Here is a 26545-nt window from a genome sequence, read left to right on the forward strand (position 1 = left end):
TAGAAACACAGTGAAATAAGGGTTGAGTGGCTCCAGAAACTGGGGACAGTGGGATGGAATGGAGTATCCTGAAAAGGGGTGCCACTAGCTGGCTGTAACATTGAATAGGAGCACTCAGTGCTGTAACTTTTTGTTGTCAGGTCTAACTTGCATAGGTCTGTGTTGATTTACAATCCAGCTCACAAAACAAATCTCAAATGCCAGAACAGCCATTGCAAGAAGAAACAGAATCCATTTCAAAGAATTGTATTTGTAATTCTGCTATTGGCAACTGTAATCATGTTGCATGTATGACATGCACGCATACACACATTTCATGTATACATATATATTTCGATTCATTTTCAGGGCGACTTTGGGGATGTTGGTCCACCAGGTCCAACAGTTACTGTTGATGGAGAAGGTGCCGTGGTCTCGGGTGCGTTTTTCTTCTTCACTCTCTTGCAAAGGTTTTGATATATGATACCCCTGCATCTTGCACCCATCTAACTTGAGAACTTTCAACTATGTGAGATTTCAACTATGTGCAGGCAAGGTGGGGATGCTGTTGTGAGAACTTGTGGGAAGTCAGATTGTCCCGTGAGATCTCATGAGACCATCCCTACCAGTCCCAGAGCTGGCACGCTGAGCAGGCCTTGCCCAAGAAGCAAGGCTGAGTGTTTAATTGCTATTTTCCTGCTGGATAGCCCCAAGTGGACCTGGCACGGGAAAAGCTTTTGAACTCTGTACTTTCCTTTCCGGGCAAGGCCTGCTCAGTGTGCCAGCTCTAGTATCTCCCTCCTTGTGGAAGGCAGGCTAGCTAGCTGCCAGGCAGGGCAAAGCATAGCACAATTTTAACTAAACATAGGGTTGCCAGGTTTCAAAAAGTAAAAAGCAGGGCACCCCAAAAGATGGGGTACACAGCCACTGACACAGACATACAACTTTTCATCAATGGTCCTCTGATGAGGCTAGATCACATGTTACAGTTCATTTTATACAGCAGTTAAACAGTTTGCACATTATAAAGCCCACTCATGTGTCTTCAGAACATTTTTTTAATTAGTTTTTATTGGGAGGTTTTGTGTTACAAAGCAAACAGATAAACAACAGCTCAAAGGGAATCAAAAAGGGAAGCAGCACAGTGCTCACATGAAAGCCTCGAGTCAAAGACTTGGGAAATGTGGCTGTCAGAAATAAAAACTTTTATTATTGAGCCCCACCATGGAGTTTCCAAGGGCTAAATGTGACCTAAAGATGCAATCTGTGATCAGATGTGCTGGTGTCTTTAGCTCCATCCATCCTAACTTCAAATGAGTGAAGATTCCCCGCCCCCCTTCAGACTTCCTCACTCATTGTGAGTGAAGTCAATATATAGAGAAATGTTAGATAGGGATGGTGCCAGCATTTATTATTTATGATCATCAAAAAAATTATATTCTGCTTGCTCAGAGGGGGAGAATGGGAAATTGGGAATTGTTTGCATGCATTTTTTTTAAGGAAAAGAAAGTTGATTTAAAAGGCAAAGTACCAAAAAGAATGGAGTAAATTTATGGTTTATATAAGTGAGAGGTGTAGAAATTTGAAGATGTTAGCAGGACGAAATAAATCTTATGTCATGGTTTAGTCTTTTATTAATGAAACTGTGAATTAAAGATTGGAATAAGAAAACCTGCGGAAGGGAAGGAGGGAAGTCAATGGCTCTACAGAGCATAAAGTAGGATACATGTAAAAAGACTTGATGTTTTTGGTTTGTTGGTGTATTTAAAATGAAAACTTAATAAAAAGCATTTTTTTAAAAAAGATTTAAAAGGCAACAACATCACTTAGTGTTGTGGTCTTGGCCACGATGAGTGAACATGGTGATTTTGGTGAGATGAATGCAAGATCGGTCTGAAGCCTTTTCCTGTTCCTTTTGTTTAATGCCAGGACCTCCTGGAGAGCCTGGGACACGCGGAACCCCCGGCGCTAGAGGTGACCAAGGGTTCGATGGTTCACCAGGCCTTCCTGGTCAAGCAGGGTTTCCTGCACTTACTCCAGGTAATCCAGTTGAGGATCCTTGCCTTAAGGTGCAGAATTCCAGTGGTATCTGGACTCTTTGCTTTCTCTTCTTTTAACTGAACAATCTGCATGGTAGCTCAAGGGAACAGAGTGGCTCCCCTGTGAATAAAGTTTGCAGAGTTTGGGACTTTTTAGTTTAGAAGGAAGGCGAGAAAGAGGGGATGTGATAGAAGTTTATAAAATTATGCTTGGTGTGGAGAAAGAAAAGTTTCCTCCCTCTCAACACCAGAAATCGTGGACATACAATGAAGCTGAATAATGGAAGATTGAGAACAGATAAAAGAAATGACTTCTTCATTCAGCACATAGTTAAACTATGGAACTCAGTCCCACAGGAGGCAGCGATAGCCACCAACCTGGATGACGTTGGAAGAAGATTAGACAAATTCATGTTCACTTCTTTGTTCTGTATAGTTTAACTGCTCACAATCATAGACGAGCATTTAAAGAGATTTGCGTTATGCGTTGTTTCATATTTGACTTTCAGGTGGTTTTATCTGTTTGCGTTTCATTTTGCTGTTAAGCAGCTTTGAGACATTTTCTTCTTGTATAAAGTGACTGACAACTGGAATAAACAACAGCAACAATCTTTTTAATGAGTATTTATAAACTACAACTCATTTTTTTTTAAAAAAAAGATTTATTGGGGTTGTACAATGAAACCTAATAAGATGTGGAACCAGTGATCAACACTGACTCAAATGAAGTCTCTAAAACACTTCATGAAACAGGAAATGATTTTGGCATGCGGCAAAATATTAAAATTGAAGCGGCCTGTCTGATTTCAAGTGTTCTGTGGCACACCTGCTCCCATGCTGAAAAACTTCGTTTACATGGAAACAAAACGAATTTGTGATAACTGGGGGGGGGGGGTAGTCAAGAGGGCTTCTGCAGGTGATTGCAGTGATCTGGACTCTGTACAAAGGATGGTATAGCTCCCTTCTTTCATCTTATGTTCCTCTTCTTCCACTGTTAACTCCTCCCATTAACATTTCATCAGTTACAAAATACTGACCTACGGGGGAATGCCCTCCCAGTGCAATAGAGGGAAGTTTCTTGCTCCTCCTTTTTTTTTTTTTTTTGGCAGCAATTAAAAGAATAAAGATAGATATTAATAAGCAGATAATTTTATAAATTGTTAATGACTGGAAATGTGAAACAAATCTTGTCTGTCTTAGGTTCCCCAGGTCGTATGGGAATCCCAGGTGATCTGGGACCAAAAGGAGACGTAGGAGACCCAGGCAGAGAAACAATTGGGTTGCCTGGTCCACCAGGCAGAGATGGAGATCCAGGTTTGCCAGGTCCTCCTGGGTTACCTGGACCATCATGTAAGTACATTACGGTGCTCAGTTTTTGTACTGCATGGTGTAGTGGCTACAGAGTTGGACTAGGACCTGGGAGTCCAGGGTCCTAGTCCCCACTCAGCTGTGAAGCTCACTGGGTAACCTTGGGCCAGCCACGGTCTCTTAGCCTAACCTACCTCACAGTGTTTCTGTGAGCATAAAATGGGTGAGGGGTAGAACCAAGTACATTGTATTGAACTCCTTGGGAGAAAGGTATCAGATAAATATAAATGAAATGAAATCATATTCAACATAAATGTCCTCCCACTCCTCCCCATGCTGTGAAGAAAAAAGTGAAAATCCCACAGTGCTGGTGAAATGTTGCATATTCTGTCGTTCATGGCCTTGTGGTTTTCCACATTCTTCCACCCCACAAATTCACGGTGTTTTTATGTTTGTTTGTTTGTTTAAAAGTATTTCTAAACTGCTTAATATGTTTTTAAAAACCGAAGCTGTATAAAAACAAACATACCAGAAATTCTTGAGACAACGGTCTCAAGAAACAGTAATTTCCTAATCACATCTTCTAGCCCTGTGGGTCAAGGAAAGCCCAGGCAAAAATATAAATATTAACAGGACATCTGAAGCAACTGGTGGATGATGCTTCAAGTTTGGGAGGTGGAAGGGTATCTCATAGTGCAGGGGCAGTGTTCAAAAATACTCTTTTGGTAGTCACTGCCCTGTGATATGGCGAAGGGTACAGTTTGATCAGTTAAATTTCTACAGATTATCCCAAGTGATCTTACAGGTCTATGCAGGGACAGGCAGTCTTTCAAGTAAGCTTGTTCTGAATTGTTTTATTCCAAATCTTCAGTTCCCATATTTACTCCGGGAGCGATCCTTGCTGGAGAACCCGGGGAGACAGGAACCCCAGGACAGAGAGGGCCACCAGGACTGTTCGGGGCAAAAGGCTACAAAGGTGAGCAGATTTTCCATGGCCCTTGTGCATTTTCACCCAGATCTCACCAAGAATTGCACATCGCATGATCCTTTTGTTCATGGAACATGGTGACTGCAGGTGGGGTGGGATGAAGAGAAACAATGCATTTAGGAAATTTGGAGGAAGAGGCATAGCTTTTTGGTAGAATGTGAGCTTTATATACAAATGCCCCAGGTTTAATCCTTGGCATCTCCAGGAAGGGCCTGGAAACACTTGTGTCTGAAACCCTGAAGAGCTGCTGCTGGTCATTGTAGACCATGGGCTGTATCCATTCTCTGTCTGGTAGTACAAGGGGTCTTGCACTAGCAGGTGGGTGAGTTTTAGTGTTGCACAGCAGAGGACTTAAGAGCAACAGCTGTGCTAGCGGAAGCTTTGTACAACATCTTCTGCAATCTATGGTGCAACAAAGTTACTAACAACATGGAATTCTCTTGCACAACATGTCCCACTAGTGGAAAACATTTAATCAGTTGGACAAGTATATTGCTAAATAGCTTTAACTTATCACTATGTTGGATAGAGGCCCAGATATGGGGAAGCTGTGACCCTCCATATATTTGCTAGACTAGAGCTCCCATCATCCCTGGCCACTGATCATGTTGGCTAGGGCTGATGAGAGCTGAAATCCAACAACTTTTGGAGGGCACTATATTGGGGAAGGCTAGATGGACCAGTGGTATGACAGAATATCACTGGATTTGAAACAACATGTTTGTGTGTGCTTTATAACTTCTGCAAACTTCTGGATCTTTGGAGAGTCCAAATGATTGCATTATATTGTCCCTTTAAATGCATCTCCAGAAAAGAGATGTGGCGCTTTGCGTGGAGAAGTTTTTATCACTGTCAACAGCTTTTCCCAGCCTTGCTAGGCAAAACTCCAACAATGGGAGGAATTAGACAGGGACCCTTAAAAGTGCAAAGCAGGGTCTATGTCAGAAAGCTTAAATGCCAATTAAGGTGAAAGAGGTGGGGCTTCATATGCATCAGGAAATGAGAATCATGGGGAAGTGGAAATAAGCCCTATTGAGCAAATATTGTCTTAATTCTACCATCATGCCAAACCATGGCTAGCAAAACATAACCATTGTTTGGTTTGTTCTCTGCTAACCACAGTTTATTAATCAGCCAGCAAAGTAGAATCAGAAGATATGGTTTGAAGTCAGCTTGCATACCCAGGTTTGTGCTAATCATGGTTTGAAGTGATGTCTGAATTGATATAAAGTTATGGTATTCACACTCCATCCAAGAAGGATTTTCACTTAGGAATTGGTGTGTTGAACAGATGTGAAGACAAAAGCAGACAAGTAGCTCTATAAATCGTGGTTTGTTTGGTGGATGTTGAGAGGCTCTAGTCATGGTTTGAGTTCTAAACTGTGGTTACAGAACTGAACCATTGTTTCCCAGGTGAAGCTGGAGATTGTGCTTGTGATGGAGGGATCACACGAGCAGGCTTGAAAGGGGAGCCAGGTGCCCCTGGTCAGCCTGGAAGACCTGGTGAACCAGGCCCAAAAGGACCTTTGGGAGATCCAGGAGATGGTGCACCAGGGCCACCTGGTCAACAGGTAAGTAAATGTTCATCCCTAAACATTGTCCATGCTTCCCACCCAGTCCTTTGTTACAGTTTCCTAAGAAGAAGCATCTGTCTATCTCTTTGCTTGCTAACTATTTTTTCATTTGTTTGCATCCCAGGGTTTCTTTGGTCAGCCTGGTCTTCCAGGCATCAAAGGAGAGAAAGGAGAACCATATCTGTCCTCAGGCAGGGGCACCAAGGGAGATCCAGGGAATGTAGGCCCCAGAGGGCCTTCAGGCGAATCTGGAGTTCCTGGTAGGGATGGCATACCTGGTTTGCCAGGTCGACCAGGCCCTCCAGTAAGTGTTTTTTTCCATCTGCCTGGGCATTAGAGCCCATTATTGTTACAACAGGCTGTGTTTGTGATGTCAACAACATGCCATGCACCGTACAGAATACAGAAGGGGTGAAGTCCCTGACAAGAAGGCTTTTCGAGGTTGGCAGAATCAACAGACCTGGGGAAAATATCTGAAGTGGCTTGGTGGGGGAGTGTTGCATGGAGGAAAGTCTCTAAAAAGCCCACATTTCTGGTTTTTGCAAGGGGAACTACCGAAGCAATTGGATAGACAATATGGTGATCAAATGCTGAACAGTTGTGGGCTGTAATTTTGACCACAGTTCATCTATTTGTTGGTCTTAATGAGTTGTGGAAAAGGAAAATTCCTTGGTCTGAGTCATTCTCTTAGTCCAAGCAACCATGGAGGAACGTCAATGTAATATTCAGAAAGCCAGCATTCCTTCTAAAGTATCCTACAGGATAATGCGATCATCTTCATGGGTGATGGATGAGCTCTCACAGATGTGGATAATATTGCTTGGAATAAACCAAACTAGCCAAAATAATTGGAAAATGGTTTTGCTGAATATGAGTTAATTTGAATTAATCTGGAATCCATTATACACCCCACTAAAGTTGTGACAGAGACCAATCCCTACCACAGTGCCCACCTTTAAGAAATTTCCACCCTTTTAACAGTGATTTTGCATGCTCCCTTCTTCCTTCCTTCCCTCCTTCCCACCCACCCACCCACCTGGCTGCTCCTGGCAACAGAAGAACATGGGGAAGTGGGGGTTTCTCACTCCTCTCTCTGGCAAAGCATCATGTGAGGTATAAGTAGACCTGGGAAGCAAAGTTTTCCCAAGAGCTACTGCAAACATCAGAGATCCATAAGACCACAAGGAGGATGAGAGTGTGGGGATTGGTTGGTTGTAAGGAAGGAGAGGAATTATTCTCTAGTTCAGATTAAAAACCAAGCCAGATAACAATTTGAGGGGTTGCGGCAGTGGAAGACAGGAGTGCCTGGCGTGCTCTGGTCCATGGGGTCACGAAGAGTCGGACACGACTAAACGACTAAACAACAAGTTTTCATCTTGTATTTAAATTATGAGCTGCAGTAAACTTGGATTTTTTCCAGTCAAGAAATCCAATCTTCTCTTACTTGGAGATTTTTTAAAATTTCTTTTTTTGTTTGTGTTTAGGGTGATGGTGGATTGGGCTTTCCAGGAGACAAAGGTTTTTCAGGGTTACCTGGTTTGAAGGGTCGGCGTGGAGAGAGTGGTCTTCCTGGAGTTGGTTTCCCAGGCCCAGCTGGAATTCCTGGGCCTCCAGGTGACCCAGGACTTGACGGATATCCAGGGCAACCTGGTCCCCCAGGTGCTCCAGGTAAGTTATTTGGGGTTACTCTTTGAAACAGTAAACAAAGCCCATGTGACATTTATTGCTGAATGCCAACCAAATTTCTAACTTCTCACCTTACAAGCAGATTTTGTACATATATGGTGGAAATGATGGAAGGCTAGAAGTTATTTGAGGATAGTGACCTTGATTGCAAATGAGATACTTGGGATAGGGTTGATAGAAGATTCATTGTTATGTCTTCTAAATAATGTAAACGATCATAGGATATAAAAAAAGTATTTAAAAAGTATATTCACAGATGCTATTTCGGCAAGGATCTCCTTTGCACACCTGGAAAAGATAGCTGTAAAGCAGGTGGGGAGCCTTTTGCCCTTCAGGTGTTGCCAGATTACAACTCCCATCATACCTGGCCATTGGCCATCATTGCTAAGACTGATGGGAGATGTAGTTCAGCAACATCTGAAGGGCCTAAAGTTCTTCACACGTGCTGTAAGCCCAAATAAGAAAGAAATAGGGAGCAAATGGCATTTGTTAAATGGACAAGAATGTTACTTTATAGAGAAATGACAAAAAGAAAAATCAGATGAGTAGAAGTTAGTTGTGTGTGTGTGTGTGTGTGTGTGTGTGTGTGTGCAAACTGCTTTGCAAACAATGGCAGGGCAAAAGAGTGTGGTAGGGAGCATAGCACAGAGGGCAGTGTCACACGCCTCCTCACCATGGCCTGTAGAAAGAGGGCAAGTGTCAGAGGCCACTACTGCTCTCCCTTGGCAGCTGTGGGTCAGTGATTAGTACCAATGGGCCCTTGTAGGTGCCAGGACTTTGGTCTTTTCCAAAAGGATGCTGAACCCTGATTCCAAGCCTAAGTGAGCCAAAACAGCTTTGTAAATGTTCCTGCTGTTGAGGAGCGGTTTCTATTTTCTTGTTTGAATCACTTTGGAAAGTAAAACGAAAAGATCCTCCCTATTCCTAGGTTCCAATGCCAGCTTTTCAGAACAATTTTAACAATGGCAATGTGTTCCTTCCTTTTCCTCTGCTGCTTTTGTTTTGTTTTTAATACAATTTCTAGCTTGTGCCTATTTTAACATTTTGTTTATGGAGAAATACATTTCATCTTGCAGGTTTTTTAAAAAAAACCTGTGTCAAGCAAAACAGGCTTTCGTATATTTCTCTGCCCAAACCACACACATCACTCTAAAAATATTACTTCCTATAATCACAAGGGTCTGAAGCTTTATTAATTTCCTCTCGACTTGATCAACTGCCTTTGTGGCCTGTTTGCAGTACCTGTGAATATATGGTTCAAAGGAAATGACTCTTCGACTTGCTGGTTATTCTTTTGGCTTTATGTTTTTATTTTTCTCCTGCCTTTGTTTTTAACCTCTCCTCCTTTGCTTAACCGGTATAGGTGATTGCTGCTGCGGTGAGGAGGTTGGTAATGAAGTCTTAGACGCTCAGGGAGGTGAGAGTGAGGCCAGTCATGAGACTTGTGATGGGAGAATTTTCTTCCTTTCCACTGAGGCACACAGAGAAGCATGTTGCACAATATTTTGGGAGGGGGGCAGGGACACACTTGCAGCAGGCTGATGGGGATACAGCCAATGGAGAGCTTGCTTTCATGTGCTTTTCCCCTGCCCCCAAATCACGTGTTCCCACGCTAACCCTCTGCTTCCTTGTGTCTTAAGTGTTTCCACGTCTTTGCTTATTGCATGTGTTCCTCACATTGGCAATGGAACAAGTTGATATATATTTCTATTTCTCTTTGGGGAAGGACTACAGCTTGATGCAGCTAGAGCACATGCTTTGTGAGCACGTTGGCATCTGTAGGGAGAGCTGTGAATGCCCCCTGTCTAAAATTTTGGAGAACTGCTGCCAGTCAGTGTACAAAGTACTAAGCAGCATGGAACAATAGCCAGACACTGTATAAGACAACTCCTTATGTTTCTGTACTTTGAGGGAAGAGCCATATCTCCATGATAGAATACATAGTTTCAGTGCTTTTTTCTGGGGGTACTCAGGGGTAAACAGTACTGGTACTATCCCCCGCCCAAAAAAATGTTAAAGTGTGGCAGTTACTGCAACAACTTCATGGTGAGTACTGGCACCTTAAAAAAAAAGAAAGCACTGCATGTAGATGTTGAAGGTCCAAGGTTCAATCTGCAATACCCCCTGTCTGCAATCACATTGTAGAATGAGCAGCGTTCGGCTAGATAAACAAATGGTCACAATAGCTTCATGGGTTCCTGTGTACCTCGGCATAACTCACACATTTTATTATTATTATTTCAATGGAGATTGAGGGGGACCTTGTGGTTGTTTTTCCTGATCAAGAATGTTTACTTGAATTTGCCCTTTATCTCAGTCTTCTTCTTCTTCTTCTTCTTCTTCTTCTTCTTCTTCTTCTTCTTCTTCTTCTCCTTCGCTGCTCTAGAGACAGCATCCTATATCCCAGACACTGGCTGCCTTGAGGCATTTTGTGGGGAAGATCCAGACCGCACATTTTAAACAAGCCCTGTTGTAGCTGTTGTGCAAGGCAGATTCGTTTCTCAGATACTGAAAATCCTAAAACACTTTGCAGGAGCATTTGTATTTCTGTGAAACAGAGGGTGTTTCCACGTGGAATTAACCAGACAATTAACCAGTGTAATAAAGAGAATGTGGGGGCAAGGCCTAGGATCATTTGGTCCATCACATGGGGCCAGGAGTGGCGGATCTGTGGATCTCCAAATGTGGCCGTACTCTAAGATTATGGGACTTGGAGTCCGGCATCACTTGGAGGGTATAATGGTTCCGCCATCCCAGGACTGGGCCATTCTCTTTTGAACACATATCCTCCCCACCCTTCTACTGTAAGCCTTAAGTATGAGCAAAAGTCAAAACAGGATTTAAAATAAAGTTAGAAAACATTATTCTCTGGTAGGTTTGGAAATGTTACTCTTGAGCGCTCTTTAATCAAGAGGATTCATGGACCTGTTCAATCATTATTGACCAAGTAACTTTTTGACACACATTTTCCCCCCTTTAGGTATAACGTTGCCCTGTCTGATTCCTGGAGCATTTGGTCCACCTGGGCCTCCAGGACCCCCAGGATCTCCAGGTATGAAATATTATACACTCCTTGCCCTGTCCTGCTGTGTACCTCTCTGGTTCATTTTTCCTTCAACAATGTGAAAAATGAAATGCAACCATCCTTCAAAATGCACACTTCTCTAAATGTTGTGAAGCAGTTCTCCAGCCAAATCATGCTTTTTTTAAAAAAAAAGGAAATGTGTATATTAGGACAAAGTGTGTAGGAACATGCATATATTAGTGGAAAATAGCATGCAAAAAGCTTTTTATGAAGGAAAATCATATGCAAAATGTGTCTGTTAGGGGGAATGCTGGCGATTTTTTGTGAGAACTTTTTTGTGTGTGTGCCTAACTGATTTTGTTCCTCACCCATCTTCAGGCTCCAAGGGCAGAAAAGGTCTGCCAGGCATTCCAGGGCAGCCAGGATTAAATGGCTTTAAAGGGCCGCTAGGATCACCAGGGTTAGTAGGGCCTTCAGGACCACCAGGTAAGAGCCAAGATTGGAATCTGACTTGAAATAAGTGGGCCTGATGGGAGTGGTAGTCCAAAATAGGTGGGGCACCAGGTTTAGGGAAGGCTACTTTAAGTGCTCATACTACCTCATATTCCTTACCCCCCTTTCATTTTACAATTTTCACAACAGCCCTGTAAGGTGGGTCTGTTTTAATTGCCTCACACTCTTGCAAGTTAAACTACAGCCAGATTGCCTAAAGCCATCTTGCAAGTTCACGATAGAGGCAAGAATTGACCACAGGAATTTCTGATTCATAGCACAGGGCCAAAACGGAAGTTGTGGGTCTATCAGTCATGTGTCAGTCCTGTTTTGGGGCAGTTTCCACTGACTGACTGCAGAGATAGTTTTGCATTATTCTCATTTTAATCTTCAATTATTTTTTTCTTATTTTAATTCTTATTCAGGCTGTAACATAAAAGACATTACACCTTTGCTCTTGTTTTTATTTGAGGCTTCTCTGGCATTCGTGGAGAGCCAGGGCCACAAGGATCCCCAGGACCTGACGGGACGAATGGATTGCCTGGAAATCCAGGCTCCCCTGGTTTGCCAGGGTCAAGGGGGCCGCCTGGTGAAGTGTTTGGTGCTGAAAGCGGAGTTCCAGGGCAACCTGGTCTGCCAGGATTGGCAGGAGATAAAGGCATCCTCGGGGAACCTGGCCTTCCAGGTCCGAAAGGTTAGTTCTGCTGCTGCTAGAGTTGCTGCTGGTCTGAGAGAGCCCATGATGCAGCCATGATGCCTAAGGTAAGCAGGTCTAGTTCTGCTCAGTGCCTGGATAGGAGATCTGCCTGGGAACCCCAAGTAAAATAAGATGAAAATTTGGGGTCTGGCACTTTCTGGTTTTTCTAATACAGTGGTACCTCGGGTTGCATTACCTTCGGGTAATGTAATTTTCGGGTTGCGAACATGGCAAACCCAGAAGTGTATACTTCCCAGTTTTGGTGCACGCACATGCGCAAAAGTGCTCTATCATGCCGCACGGGTGCGTAGAAACGGCGCCTCTTGTTGTGGATTTTTTGAGTTGCGCACGGACCCCTGGAACGAATTAAGTTTGTATCCGGAGGGTCCACCGTACAGCGGTGGAGAACCTCTGGCCCATAGCCATACTAGGCTTGCCAGGGTTCTCCATTTAGCCAAGCCATGCCTGTCTGCCATATTTATTGTCCTTTGAATGTAGGTGTCATACTGCATTTCCTTGAATTTTGCAACATGCTTTTCACATCTCAACCCATGGATCTGAAACAGCCGTTTCAAGGGGCCAACCACTTCTCTCTTTTCAGGTGCAGATGGGAGGCCAGGTCTGTCAGGTGCGAAAGGCGGACGTGGGGAACCAGGCCTTCTGGGCATTGATGGACCACGAGGACCTCCAGGACCTGGCGGCCCTTTTGGCATTAAAGGAAAGCCAGGTCCAATGGGAGCAGTCGGCTTCCCAGGATCACGAGGTAGGTTGTGTATCAAATGGGAATAACAGGTGCTACCTTCATGGACAAAAATTGGGTTGCATCTGACTATCTTCTACACAGAGTCGGCCTAAGTTAGTCTTGCCCATGAATTCCAGTGGGTCTGCTCTCAGCAAGACTGACACTGGATTCTGTAGCCCCCTTTCATTGCTTTTATACAACTTGGCAGGATTATAGTGATGGGCCTATAAACCTGTGATGCGATGTCCATATTCTTGGGGAGCCTTGGGTGTTGTCGGTCCTGCTCCAAGCAGCCTGGGTGACCCAAAGCAAATGTTCGGGTTTGCACCAGTAGCAAGACAAGGCAAAAATAGGGCAGGATCTAAGTTCTGACAAGGTAAGTTAATGGTTTCAGGTACAGTGGCACCCTGGACAGCTCCAGATATTGTTCAGCTGGAGACTACATAACAACATAGTCCGAATGTCGTTCCAGCACCAGTCAACCTCAGTCACCTTATTTAAAGTGGTCCAGTCCTTCAAAGGCATTAGTTTATAGAGCTGCAGTTCTCAGGGTGTTTTTAGCAATCAATACCTCTTCCCAGGGAACTCTTGAGAAGTGTCGCTCTCTGAGTGGGCTCTCCTAAACAACTTGCAGCATCCTTAACATACTAGAGTTCCCTGAATTCCTTGGGAGAAGCCGTGACAGTTAAAGTAGTATAATAGTGTTCTAAGTTCATGCTGCTGTTGTGGCCTATGTGTGTGGAGAATGTTTTCATGGGTTTGTGGCCCAGAGGCTCAAAACATCATCTGCAAAAGTGGTAGGGCAGGGTGGCTCCTCAACATTTTGTAGCTATAAAAGCAGCTCGTCTGTACTTACACCTGTGCATGGGTCGCTCCCAGTGAATCATAGTTACAGGTAAGCACCACCATTTTCTGAGTCATTCATTTCATTCATGGCCCTTGTGCTTTCTCCCTCTTCATATGTTTTTGTCTGTTTTTCCTCACCATGTTTCTCTTCCATTTACCACCAACCCCTCCATTTCTGACGTCACTCTGTATTGCTTTCTGGGGTTCTCCACATAGGCTGTCAAGGTGAGAGAAAATGCACTGTAGCATAAAAGCTCCTGGACTAACAGCTATCTAGCTTTTAATGCTACAAGACTTGCATTGACTGTAGGTGACACCCCTTATTTTAATCATAGAGAGAGAAAAACCAATAACAGCCACAAAACTTTGTAGTTCGTATGCTCAGATATTGCAACCAACGCAACCTGGACAAGGCTTTTGTGTTCTGGGAATCCCCAACATGGACTTCAGTTTCAATACAGTCCCTCTTCCCCTTCCTCCGCTACCTCCATCCATATAATATAAAACATATTTCACTATTTGTTTTAAAGAGGAAAAAAATCAGGATGTGACTTTTAAGTGCTGTAATTAGAATCTTACAAATCTTGTTAGCCTGGTTTCTTCCCCAATTTTAGATGCTGCTTTCCCCAGAAACAACCTGATTTTTTTTTATAAAAAAAAATGTATTTGAGCATTCCTTTTTCCATGCTTCAACCCTTCACTATGGTGGACCAAACCACAAAACATTTTTAAAAATTAAAAATTTACAGGTGGAAGCAAGCTGAGCAAAGAGTTCAGAGGCTAAATTGGCTAAATTCAGCCCGGCTGATGCCATTACTGTGACCTCCCCTGGGAATGACCACAGATTTAACAGGTTTTGGAAATAACATCTGGAATGCAGAATGATGGAAGCGATGGTGGAAAATGCACCTTGCATCATTGGACCTCTTTTTAGCAACACACATTCTTCGGTTCAGCACAAAGGTGGGGGTAGCGAATGGAATCTGATGTTCCAACTTGTGGCCTGGTTATTTGCAAGTACGACTGAGACACTTCCCGAACCTTGGCTGATAAATCTTAAATTAAGCCAACCATAAGGGGTTTCGCTATTGGCAGTTGTGTAGTGGTGTAGACAGTAACCTTCCTAGGCCTTTTAATTGTTAGATAACTAATGCTTATTATTTATTTATTTTTGCATTTCTAAACTCGTGCATATTAGAAAGGCTGCATGATTTTGGGGTTTCATCCTCTCGTACGCAATGCGACGCTTAGCGCAGAGGCGGATTGAAAGAGGGGAGAGAAAGAGACGATGTGAAATTAAGAGTCCCTACTTGTCTCGATTCAGGAATTCCTGGAGAAAAAGGCAGAAGTGGTGATCCGGGGGCACCAGGCCCCATTGGTATGAAGGGCTTCCCTGGTCTTGTTGGTCTCCCAGGACGTCCTGGTGAACTAGGGTTACCCGGGACACTTGGCCCTCCAGGTGCAGATGGAAATCCAGGTTTTCCCGGATTAAAAGGTAACGAGTGTCAATATTCAATCTGCGTAACCATGTATTGTAATGACAATAATTTTGTCTCACGGCACTTTTTTTAGATGGAACATCACACTGTTGCCAATCTGGCACTGGCACCCTCCAAATATTTTGGATACACTATGTTGTCAAAGGCTGCCTTTGTAGGTAGAGTGTTGAACGTGGGTGTAGAAGATTCAGGTGGTGGTGTTAAATGGTTGGTTTGCAATTACAAAAACAACAAAACAGTATAAAGGCAGCAAGATATAATACCATACCTCAGCAATAACATAGGAACAGCCACAGAAAGCAGTATTGAAAGATTGTCTCACCCCATATATTCCCAACTGATCACTGTGCTCCACAGGTGAAGACCTCATGCAGATACCATCTTATCAGGAGCGTCATTCCACACAGAGTAGGAATTGGGCCTTTAGTGTAGGGTTTTTAAAAATTATTATTAAGGGCAGTGTTTTCTTTAAAAAAAATGTTTAGGTGTACTCTTATTTTTCTACTCATATTGAAATACTACCCCTCAATGAGGCCAAATTTAGATTCACAAAATGTTTAGGGGTATGCGTCCCCCTGTGTCCCCCCAGAAAGGAAGCACTGATTAAGGGCTATGCAAGGAAGGAAGGAAGGGGGGGGGAGACTTTTGATATGTGAGGGCTAAGTATTGCCAATGTGGCAACATATTCTCCTATCAACCTTGGAAGATAGGTTCTGCCAGAGGGCTCAGGTAAGGTGCGTCTGCCCGCAATATTATGTGACAGAAAGGTCTAGGCCCTTTCTGTCACAGAAAGGGCTATTTCCAAAAGCTTAATTTCCACTAGCCTTCAATTGGCCTAGGATGTGTGTGTCAGGACTAGGTGGACTTTGCCTCACTCCGATTCCAGAGTGGACTTTCCTAATCCAATCCATTCAGACCACAACCCAGATCAAATCAATGAACCACTTCAGAATCCTCATTCTGGTGGATTCTGTTACAAGAGTCAAGGGGTTTAACTGTGTTTAAACATTGGCTTTCCAGTAGATTTTGTTTAAAAATCGTTTTCCATTTCCCTGGAAATGGGATGGAATGGACTTAGTCCTATCTTCTCTGACAGCTGGGAAGGACTGGACTAAAATGAGTTTGCTTGTCCTTAATCAGGACCTACTGGTGGGAGGCTAGATGGGTCACAACAGCACCATCACAGCCATACAAATATATGGTAAAACAATAGGGAGCAGGTCCCCACATGCATGTTTGGGCTAGACTTGAGTCCTGGATCTGAAAAGGTGAAAGACTGATACAGTAGACCAGTGGTTCCCAAATAGCTAAGTACTGTGGACCCCTTGTTTTTCAAAAGCCAAGCCATGAAAATTTTGATACCTCTGTGGTAGTTTTTGTTATGTGAATGGTGCCACAGACCTCCTGGGTGAGTTATGCAGGTCTGCAGACCAGCAATTGGAAACCATTGCAGCAGTCTACTTTCCAGTTTCTCTGTGTGTAACAAATTCACTTTGCTGTTTGATGCTAGGAGTAAAGGGCTTTGCAGGTGTCATCGGCTTCCCTGGAATGCTAGGCTTACCTGGAATCCCAGGAGTGAATGGGCCGAAAGGAGCTTCCGGATTACCAGGAAGAGATGGAAATATTGGGTTTCCTGGACTTGATGGTCTAAAAGGTAAGGCTGGCAATTTGGGATTGGGCCAAGCTTCACCTGGATGGGCAAAGCCAGACCCATACCAGCTATTTTGGGGGCCCAATTCAAGGTGCTCGTGTTAGTGATTAAAGCCTTCAATGTCTTAGACCCCAAATATCTAAAATATGACCTCTTTCCCTAAAGACATTCTCAGTTCCACCTCCCTCAGAATCTTAGGGGGTTGTATCCCAGGAGAGGGCATTCTCTCATCAACCCCTAAGTTGTGAAATTCCCTCCCCACAGAGCTATGTCTGGCACCTTCACTATACAGATTTCATTTGCTGTAAATCCCACCTCTACCCTGTTCTTTGATACTTGAGAGCTATATCTTTAGGACTCATTCACATTAATTGATGGTTTTCAATGTTGTGTTTTAAATTGTTGCGACCTACACAGGGACCTTAGGGTAAATTTGTGTGGCTGGGAGGTGTATTTATCATTTCACATCATGTCTCTTTTTTCACTTCTTCAGGAGACAGAGGTGACCGTGGTCCTCCAGGACCTCCTGTCCTTAGACCTCTAGAACAGGAGCTTGCATTCAAAGGAAGCAAAGGAGAGCCTGGTTTTGCTGGGAATGCAGGGTTTACAGGACCTAGAGGTACTTGTGGGAGTTCACATAATACCATCCGGTTTCCACTGTTGTCCGTAACCAATCGTTCACCTATTTAACAGCCTAGAATGATGTCACTAACCCCTTTTAGAGAAACGCCAAACCACACCACATCATACGGCGGGAGGGCATTCCACAGGGCGGGTGCCACTACTGAGAAGGCCCTCTGCCTAGTGGACCCGCTCCCAGTAGACAAATTTTATGATATTTGGAATTCAGTTGCATAAGTACCATAGTAAGTTAATATCTGGTTAACTACAATAACAATTCCCCCTCTTTTTTTAGTAATGTACACAATATCTTTTTTATTGTTGTGTTTTGTTTTCTACATGGGTACTGTTCCTTGTTTCTTCTTCTTTTTGTGTGTGTCTTATCTTACTCTGTGCACTTGTACTTCTGTACCTTTATTTTTCAATAAAGAATAAAAAATTAAAATATTTACACAAATTTCTGTAGATATCTGAAGGCAGCCCTTTAATTGGGAGATTTTAATATCTGATATTTCCTTGTGTTACTTTATATTCTGTTGGAAGCTGTCCAGAGTGATGCAAATAATAAATTATTATTATTATTATTATTATTATTATTATTATTATTATGTACAGGGGGCGCTGCTTCACCAACATCAGCCATTCTTACTTAACAATCAACCCAGAAGGTGGCAGCACTACCCATCTGCCTGCTCTTCCTTAGTCACAGGGCTCATCCACACTTCACCTTTTGCCCCATGTTTTCTAGACACAGGTCTGTGCTTTGAAGCTCCGTGTCCAAGTGCTTTCCCTTTTTTCATAGAATCCTAGAATTGTAGAGTTGGAAGGGGTCATGAGAGTCATCTAGTCCAACCCCCTGCAATGCAGGGAATATTTTTGCCCAACGTAGGGTTTGAACCCATAACCCTGAGATTAAGAGTCTCATGCTCTACCAGGGCTCCCCCCCCCCCATTTTGTCCCGCTGCTTTCCACAGGAAACCCACCCACTCTTTATTTTTTATTTTATTTATTATTAATAATTTATTTACAACATAATCCATAACAGCTCATACATACATACATACATACATACATACAAACAAACCCACCACCATTGACAATTCAGTTATCAGAATTAAATTCCTATCCCCTTACATAAAGAAAACATAACATAAAAATAAAATATTTCCTTTATCCTGTAAATGGCCTCCTTAATTACTTCTTGTATACTGTTTCTTTTATATGTGATTATTACAATTTTTCCTAGTTATGACTTAAAAAACCACAGTCTCCTGTAGAAATTAATTGAAACAAGTCCAGGTATATATTTTGGGGCATTGTTTGCTAAAGTATTCTCTGCATTTCCCCCATTCTTTTTGAAATTCTTGTCTGGGTTATCCCCTAATTGTCTCTGTTAATCTGGCCAGTTCAGTATAATCTAATAATTTATCCTGCCATTCCGTTTTTGTTGGCACAAGTTCTTTTTTCCAATTTCTGGCAATTAAGATCCTCCCCGCACCTGTGGCATAAAGGAATATTTTCCAATCTTCTTTTGCTATACCTGTGTCTGTTATTCCTAATAGGAAAGCTTCTGTATTTTTCACAAAGTTATATTTGAGCATTTTTTAAAATTCATCATATACTATGATGCGGTAAAGCAGAAGGGACACTTCTACATATCTGGTGGACTTGTGAAAAAATCAAAAGCTTCTGGTATATAGTATAGTGTAGGAGGAAAGCCACTCTTTAACGCTGACTTGGAACAAACGGCAATTCGGATTTTTACGCAGATAGCCGTTTGCTCTGATTCAGTGGTAAAAAACGGTTTTTCACATGGAAAGCACCGGGCCAAGAAAAGGAAGGGAAGAAAGGCACTTGGACACAGAACTTTAAAGCAAGCATCCCCAAACTTGGCCCTGTATACGTTTTGGGACTACAATTCCCATCATCCCTGACCACTGGTCAAGTTAGCTAGGAATAATGGAGGTTGTTGAGATGGTTGGACAGTGTTCTTGAAGCTACCAACACGAGTCTGACCAAACTGCGGGAGGCAGTGGAGGACAGGAGGGCCTGGCATGCTCTGGTCCGTGGGGTCATGAAGAGTCGGACACGGCTGAATGACTAAACAACAACAAGTCCCAAAACATGGAGGGCCGAGTTTGGGGGTTCCTGCTTTAAAGCATGGATGACCTGTGCCTAGAAACATGGCACAAAAGGAAGTCTGGATCAGCCTTCAATGTTGTCCTTGTTGTCCATCAGGAAGAAGGAAGAGGGCAAAACTGGGAAAACTAGACTGAGTTGGCTACGGCTTTATGGGCTCTAGCTCCACCTACTGTTGGACTCCCTGTCTTCCTCCCTACCAGCCACCACAGATCATAACAACTTTGCTTTGCTTTCCTGTAGGGAACAAGGGACTCCCTGGTCCCCGTGGACAGCCAGGACCCCCAGGAATAGCTGGGCTTCCAGGCAGAGAGAAAGGACCTCCTGGAGACTCAGGTCTCCCTGGAACATCTGGTTCTCCTGGCTTCCCAGGACAGAAGGGAGCCTCTGGCATCCTAGGTTTTCCAGGAATGCCTGGAGGAAATGTAAGTATGCCTGTTTCTGGGGACTTATGTTGGATTCCTTTTGACTGCTTTAAAGCACATTCAAAGCAAATTCTTTCCCTCAGAGAGTTCTGGGAAGTATGGCTTGTTAAGGCTTGCTGGAGATTGTAACTCTGTGATGGGGTGAACTACAGTGCCCAGAATTATTTGAGGGAAAGAATGTGTTTTGAGTGTGCTTTAAAGTTACAGCAGAGTACTACTGTCCTGCTCTGAATGGAAGCAGGTCATGTACATCATTTCACCATGTAAACATTAGGTCTGGCTTTTGTGGATGCCTACAGGCTTCCACTGTTTTGTGGGAGGGGTTAAAGTGCATACTAGAAATTTAGGTTTGTGCAGTTAAACTGGATTAAAGTGCTCTGTCACCTGGGCACAACAAATCCACTCTAAAAAGCACACAGGGACTCTTTTTACTTAGCAAAGAGATGGGGAAATGCCCTGAAAAGCATGGGATGAACGAATAATTAGCAGGAAGACGTATAAACAGAACAAATGCTCAATAAAAACTGTGTGGGATAAATTGCAGTACAGTGGTACCTTGGTTCTCGAACAGCTTAGTTGTCAAACAAATCAGCTCCCAAACCCGGAAGTAAGTGTTCAGATTTGCGAACGTTTTTTGGAAGCCGAACCTCCATTAATGCATGAAGGGGTTAGGATGACAGAGTAAGCTGTTGGTGCTAGAGTTGACTAAGTCATGCCCCCTCACCTCTGGTAAAGAAGGGAGTGAAGCTTCTTTGCTCACTCTCAGTCTACCATGTGAAAATCGCAAGGATTGGAGGTCTGGACCTGAGGCTCCAGGCACAGACCACATGTTTAGAAAAGTTTTCTACTGTATTTTGTAACAAGATTTCTGCCTGAGTTTTTCCTGCTGCTGTATGGAAAGGCACATGAATCTGACCTTTGATGCGTTTGTAAACTTACTAAACTGTGTGGTCTGTTCACTGCAAGGGGGTAGAAAAGGAAGCACTTTAAACAACTCAGGACAATATATTTAAAAGGTTTAAGCAGCCTAAATTCCCACACTTTATTGCTGCATGTTTTGTGACTTTTTAAAAACCACTTTTACTGAAAACTCTTGTTGCCCTGCATTTCGGATTTAGGGATCCAGTGAATTCTTTTAACCAAATACATTTGTATCATAATCCTGACAAAACAGGCATAGTCTAACCTCCTCATACGCTTTGAGCAAACACATAAAGATGAATACTCAGTGAGGTTGTCTGGAGGAGTCCTCTGTCTTTCTGAACCCTTTGTGAACACGGACTTGGATGTGGGCTGGACCTTTCACAAGGACCAGTTCCATGTGGACATCACCAGGGGATGACTGTCAGAAGCTGTGCATAGCAATGGGCGCTGCTGTTTTGTAGTGGTGAACATTGTGAGGCCATACATTTCTCTCTGCCCTGCTGATGTAATTTTATCTATAATACCTTTTGCTAGCTTTAATGTTAATGTATCCTGCTCTGGAATATGTTATTCTGTGAAAGGTGAATTATAAATAAAGTGATTTCCTTCACCAGGGTGATGAGGGTTTGATGGGGCCATCTGGATTCCCAGGGAATACTGGATTGCGTGGTTCAAAGGGTAAGTCACTGGTGTGATATTTTCAGGTACCATTTCCAACGGGGAAACTACAAAGGGGCCACAGCAGGAGATAGTGCTAATGGGGAACGTAAAGTTGTGTGTTGTGTGCATTGGTGGAGATGTGCTAGAATGGGACGAGTAGTTAAGTATTGTATGATTTATGTAGATGTATACATTTGAGTATACATCAAATGAGGGACGCGGGTGGCGCTGTAGGTTAAACCACAGAGCCTAGGACTTGCCGGTCAGAAGGTCGGCGGTTCGAATCCCGTTGCTCGGTCCCTGCTCCTGCCAACCTAGCAGTTTGAAAGCATGCAGTGTAAGTAGATAAATAGGTACCACTCCGGCAGGAAGGTAAACGGCGTTTCTGTGCGCTGCTCTGGTTCACCAGAAGCGGCTTAGTCATGCTGGCCACATGACCCAGAAGCTGTACGCCACTCCCTTGGCCAATAAAGCAGATGAGTGCCGCAACCCCAGAGTCAGTCACGACTGGACCTAATGGTCAGGGGTCCCTTTACCTTTACCTTATACATTTGAGTAATCAGAATTTGAGTGTGATGAACAGGTGTTAGTGGTTGGGGGGGGGGGGAAGTATTGTATATTGTGAGTCAGGATGTGCCTTGGTAAGAGGGAGGCTGAGGAAAGGAGGGAGCCCTTGATCCTGAAGACATTTTGCAAAATGTGCTGCTATCTTTTTGGTTTTTGCAGGATCTTATTTTTTTATTGTAGTCTTTTACAGATAACTCACAAGTTAATGTGCGTTTAACTTATGCACATTCAGCTTTATACTCGTGGCAAAAAGATTTTTTTTAAAGAAAATTGAAAAGGGACAAAAAGCAGACAGGCATCTAGGGGGAGAAAACTCTGGCACCCCACCCACCACTGCACCCAGGATGTTTTGACTACATGTGATTTTAGCTTTATGCGCTATGCCTGGAACATAACCCCTGGATAAGTGTTGTATAATATGTAGTTCTTCAGTTTTATTGTTTTGTGTGTGTGTGTGTGTGTGTGTGCGCACACACACACACACACACACACACATATATGCGCACTAGAGAAAGAGAGAGAAGGAATTGGTAATTTTGTAAACTGCTTGAAAGTGTACATATGTTAAGTGTTATAAATATATGTTAAATAAATGAAAGTAATTTTGTTTTTTTAACCATCTTTGGTGCTCCTAGTAACAGGCAGCATTTAAAGCGAAAGAAATGTCATTGCTCTGCTCTCATAACACTTGAACCATTGGCCGCTTAATGAAATTGATTGGCAGGTTCAAGACTAGGAACACACCACATAATTAATTTACGTGGTTCAGTGCCACTCTGCTGTAGGACTCACCAATAGCTTGTGATATATGGACTGCTGCCTCGTGTGGTGAACCACTGAACAGCAAAGTGACAGCTTCTCCAGGATGTGACTTCATGAACTGAAACTGACCCCCAACCATTAAGTCCAGCCATTGGATCCTCTCTGACAGGAGGGAGTATATGAGGGTTTCCTGTTCCAGTTGAGCTTTGTTCAAGTGAAATGGCCTTCCTAAGCTCTGGTGTGCTTCTCTATCCTTGGTGGTGCATCATTTCTAACTCTCTGAGAGTTGCAGCTTACATGGGAACCTCTGGAGACATAATAGTGGTGGTGGTTGTTCCCTTCTTCCAGGTGACCGAGGAGAATCGTTTGGAATCCCAGGTGGTGTAGGACCTAAAGGAGAACAAGGGGACCCTGGACTTACAGGTATACAACTGATGGTGATCTTTGAAAGGTTTCTGAAAGGAAAAGCTTCTGATTAAGCTTCTGATTGATTAAGACTTTATACTCCTTTAGTTTTAAGATAAAAGTAGGTAGTTGCATTATTCGCAATTTTTCAGATTGCCACTGTCAGGATGGGGCTATATTGGACATTCTCTATCTGCTACCACAAGGGCTCTTGCACTAGCTGACATGTGGGTGTTAATTCTGCACAACAGAGGAATCCAACACAACAGTTGCAATCACAGATATTTGTTGCATAATAGATTACACAATCTATTGCACAACAAAGTTACTAGCAGCCTAATAATGCATTCTCAGGTGCAACAACACTCCACTAGTGCGAAATATATCTCCAATGGAACAATTATATACGCTAAGTGACTTTAACTTAGCACTGCTGACCTGTCTCTGATGGCACACACCATGTGTTTTGGATGTAGATACATGCTTGGGGAGGGGCAGAGCTCAGTGATGTCTTTTGCATGTGAAACATCCCAGGCTGAGTCCCTGGCAATTCCAGCTTAAAATTTAGTGAGTTGGGAAAGATGCAGGATGATTGGTGGTGGGCCAGTGGCCAAATGGACCAGTGCATCAAATATCTAAAACAGTGACAAGACTTCCTGTGTGATCTTTTGAGGTGCAAGAGGACTTGATGGACCAAAGGGTGAGCCAGGATTCCCAGGAAGTGTTGGGATAAAAGGAAGTAAAGGTGCACCGGGGGACTTTGGCCAAGATGGACCACCAGGTATCTATGCTCTTTTGCGGGTAGTTAACCAGACAGGCCATGTTTCCTGTGAGATGAATATTCAGTTCAACAAATGCATGGGAACGCTGCCTTCTTTTCCTCCCCTCCAAGACTTTATATTAGCAAGTGGGGTTTAGTGGTTGCAACAGGGGTTGCCACCCTTAGCACCCACAAGGCCTCTGAGTGCCTTGGTCATGAGATGGTGAAAGTGGTTACTTTTTACATCCTTACATACTATAGAGCTGAAGGAGGAAGTTGGACGCGTGACCTCACTAGATGACCCTGGGATAGGCACTTCCATCCACTGAGTTTTGCTGAAAGTAGACCCACTGAAATTAATGAACCCAACTTAGTCATTTCCATTAATTTTAATGGTCTGAGTATAGGTAAAGGTAAAGGTACCCCTGCCCGTACGGGCCAGTTTTGACAGACTCTAGGGTTGTGCGCTCATCTCACTCTAGAGGCCGGGAGCCAGCGCTGTCTGCAGACACTTCTGGGTCACGTGGCCAGCGTGATGAAGCTGCTCTGGCGAACCGGCACCAGAGCAGCACATGGAACACCGTTTACCTTCCCACTATAAAGCGGTACCTATTTATCTACTTGCACTTAAGGGTGCTTTCGAACTGCTAGGTGGGCAGGAGCTGGGACCGAACGACGGGAGCTCATCCCGCCGCGGGGATTCGAACCGCCGACCATGCGATCGGCAAATCCTAGGCGCTGAGGTTTTACCCACAGCGCCACCCGCGTCCCTCTGAGTATGGCTAATGTTGGATAAACCCAGTGTTGACAATGCTCAGCTAGACTGACCAATGGTCTATTGGTAGGAAGCAATTTCCTACATTCCTGCAGCCTTCCTCCTGCACTTGTTTTCTTGAAAATTCACCTGAGCTCAATGTACACATGCTCACAGCTTCGGAGAGTCCAAACTTTGCTGCGTAGGTATATGGATTACAGTAACTGTCTGCTGTTGTGCTGTTGAAGCTTTTTCCTGCTATTGTTGGGGGGTTGATTTGTGTATTTTTCATGAATTGCCTGGGTTTTATTTTTATGTTTCATTTTGCTTTTATGTGTGCTTATGCTCTAAGGGTTACTTGGGTTCTTTTTGCACAGCAAGAGATCTCACAAGTTAAATAGATAATAATAATGTGTCATGCATTTTAAGGCTGTGTCTTAATCTGTTGATTCTTCCTCTCCCCCTGCCCACGTCCCAGGTTTCCCTGGAGTTGGGATTTCAAGGGGCAACCCAGGTTTTCCAGGCATTCCTGGGCAGCGTGGCCCTCCAGGACTTACAGGGCTTCCTGGCATTGCGGGGCTAAAAGGTATGGCTTTATTTTCTTAAATTACCCAAAATGTTGGTAGGGAGGCAGATCTGGAAAGAACAAGGTTGACATGAACCATTAATCACCCTGAGAGCAGACTGACTGAAGTCAACAGGCTTCAATCCATTGTTCATTTCAACGAGTCCAGTATCAGGGACATTTCGGAAGGGAGGCATGTGCAGGGAATTTCCCACCAAGCCAGTAACAGTCAATAGCTAACTGTGGAGTCAGGGCACCATCATTGGTACTGTGCAAGCATGTGGTGACTAGCTTGACCTCCCTCTGACTAAGTCACTGCTTCATACTAAGGTGGAGGGGAGTGAGGTTGCCATGGTGCAAATGCTCTGGCAGGAGCACCAGATAGGTTCTGCTAGGACATTTGCACTATGCTGACCTCTCCAGAGCCTTGCCCCTCTCTATCCTACTTTACAGCACCAGCTCAGCTGGAGGGAGGAGGGTGAACAGCCCCACCCCATTATGCTATCTTTGCTGCTGCTATGATGGTGAGTCAGTACAGAGCCTTTTCGGCAGTGGCCTCAAGATAAAGGAATAGGGTAGGACAGTTCTACTTCCTCACTCTGGGTTTTTATACTTCATTTGTTGAATTAAATTTATACAGCTGGCCATCAATGTATCAAATAATATTTCCTAGGTGGCTTATAGGCATAACAGTATTAAAAAAACATACAGTATATAATAATTAAAATCAACATTAAACTGTGAAACTTTTTGTAAACTGCTTTGAGGTTTGTTTGTTTTTTACAATCAAATGGTACATAATTTTTATGACTTAATATAAATAAATAAAATTAAAGATGGGGGGAACCTTTCTTGATCATGATACTATCAGGGCAGACATATTATGTCCCACTTTCAGTAGTATTTACACCTGCAAATATTTTGCTGCGGACACACTGCTTTATTTCTAGTCAGTATATATCCTGTAACTTGCTGCTAAAATCCTGTGACTTTTTATACCACAAATGTCCTGGCTTATTTTCCTGCTTTTGTTGCTCTGTAGCTGTGGTTCTCACACTTTTTTTCTCTGAGCCACACTTTCAGAAAAAAAATTTGCTTGCATCATTCCAAATTTTTTTATTGTTAAAAAATACATTGGGAAACAAAAAGAAACACAGAACACAACTACTTTGCAATATGATCATGGAACATCCAGAAAGTATAAAATAGGTCAGCTGTATAAGAACGTGAATCATTCCCAAACTATAATATTGATTGTCCTTGAATTTTCTTGCTACACTTGCATAGAATGCCACACCCTTTGAGAATCACTGCTCCACAGCACCGTGGAGAGCAATGATGTAGTAGCCCTGGGGAATAATTGCAGAACAAACCGAAGCAGAACCAATCCCTCACTAATGCACTATTCTTGTGTCAAGAACATGTAGTAGAATATGC

General features: G+C 43.4%; 1 protein-coding gene across 3 annotated transcripts in view; it reads left to right on the plus strand.

Moving 5' to 3' along the window:
- The window catches only part of COL4A6 (collagen type IV alpha 6 chain), a 172640-nt gene that overhangs the window by 128400 nt on the left and 17695 nt on the right, over positions 1-26545 (plus strand). For 2 of the 3 annotated variants that reach the window (XM_080990522.1, XM_080990521.1), the window contains exons 18-37: positions 349-418; positions 1909-2019; positions 3219-3368; positions 4198-4302; positions 5728-5885; positions 6013-6192; positions 7373-7556; positions 8938-8991; positions 10555-10626; positions 10978-11085; positions 11564-11785; positions 12390-12551; positions 14701-14871; positions 16386-16529; positions 17020-17145; positions 19530-19711; positions 21250-21313; positions 22973-23047; positions 23703-23810; positions 25022-25129. In XM_080990522.1, coding sequence (XP_080846648.1) covers positions 349-418; positions 1909-2019; positions 3219-3368; positions 4198-4302; positions 5728-5885; positions 6013-6192; positions 7373-7556; positions 8938-8991; positions 10555-10626; positions 10978-11085; positions 11564-11785; positions 12390-12551; positions 14701-14871; positions 16386-16529; positions 17020-17145; positions 19530-19711; positions 21250-21313; positions 22973-23047; positions 23703-23810; positions 25022-25129 — 2554 coding nt within the window. The remainder of the gene's footprint in view (positions 1-348; positions 419-1908; positions 2020-3218; positions 3369-4197; positions 4303-5727; positions 5886-6012; positions 6193-7372; positions 7557-8937; positions 8992-10554; positions 10627-10977; positions 11086-11563; positions 11786-12389; positions 12552-14700; positions 14872-16385; positions 16530-17019; positions 17146-19529; positions 19712-21249; positions 21314-22972; positions 23048-23702; positions 23811-25021; positions 25130-26545) is intronic. The other variant, XM_080990523.1, reaches the window with a different exon arrangement.

Source organism: Podarcis pityusensis (genome assembly GCF_964106645.2).
Source record: "Podarcis pityusensis genome assembly, chromosome: Z".
Taxonomy (NCBI): Eukaryota; Metazoa; Chordata; class Lepidosauria; order Squamata; family Lacertidae; genus Podarcis; species Podarcis pityusensis.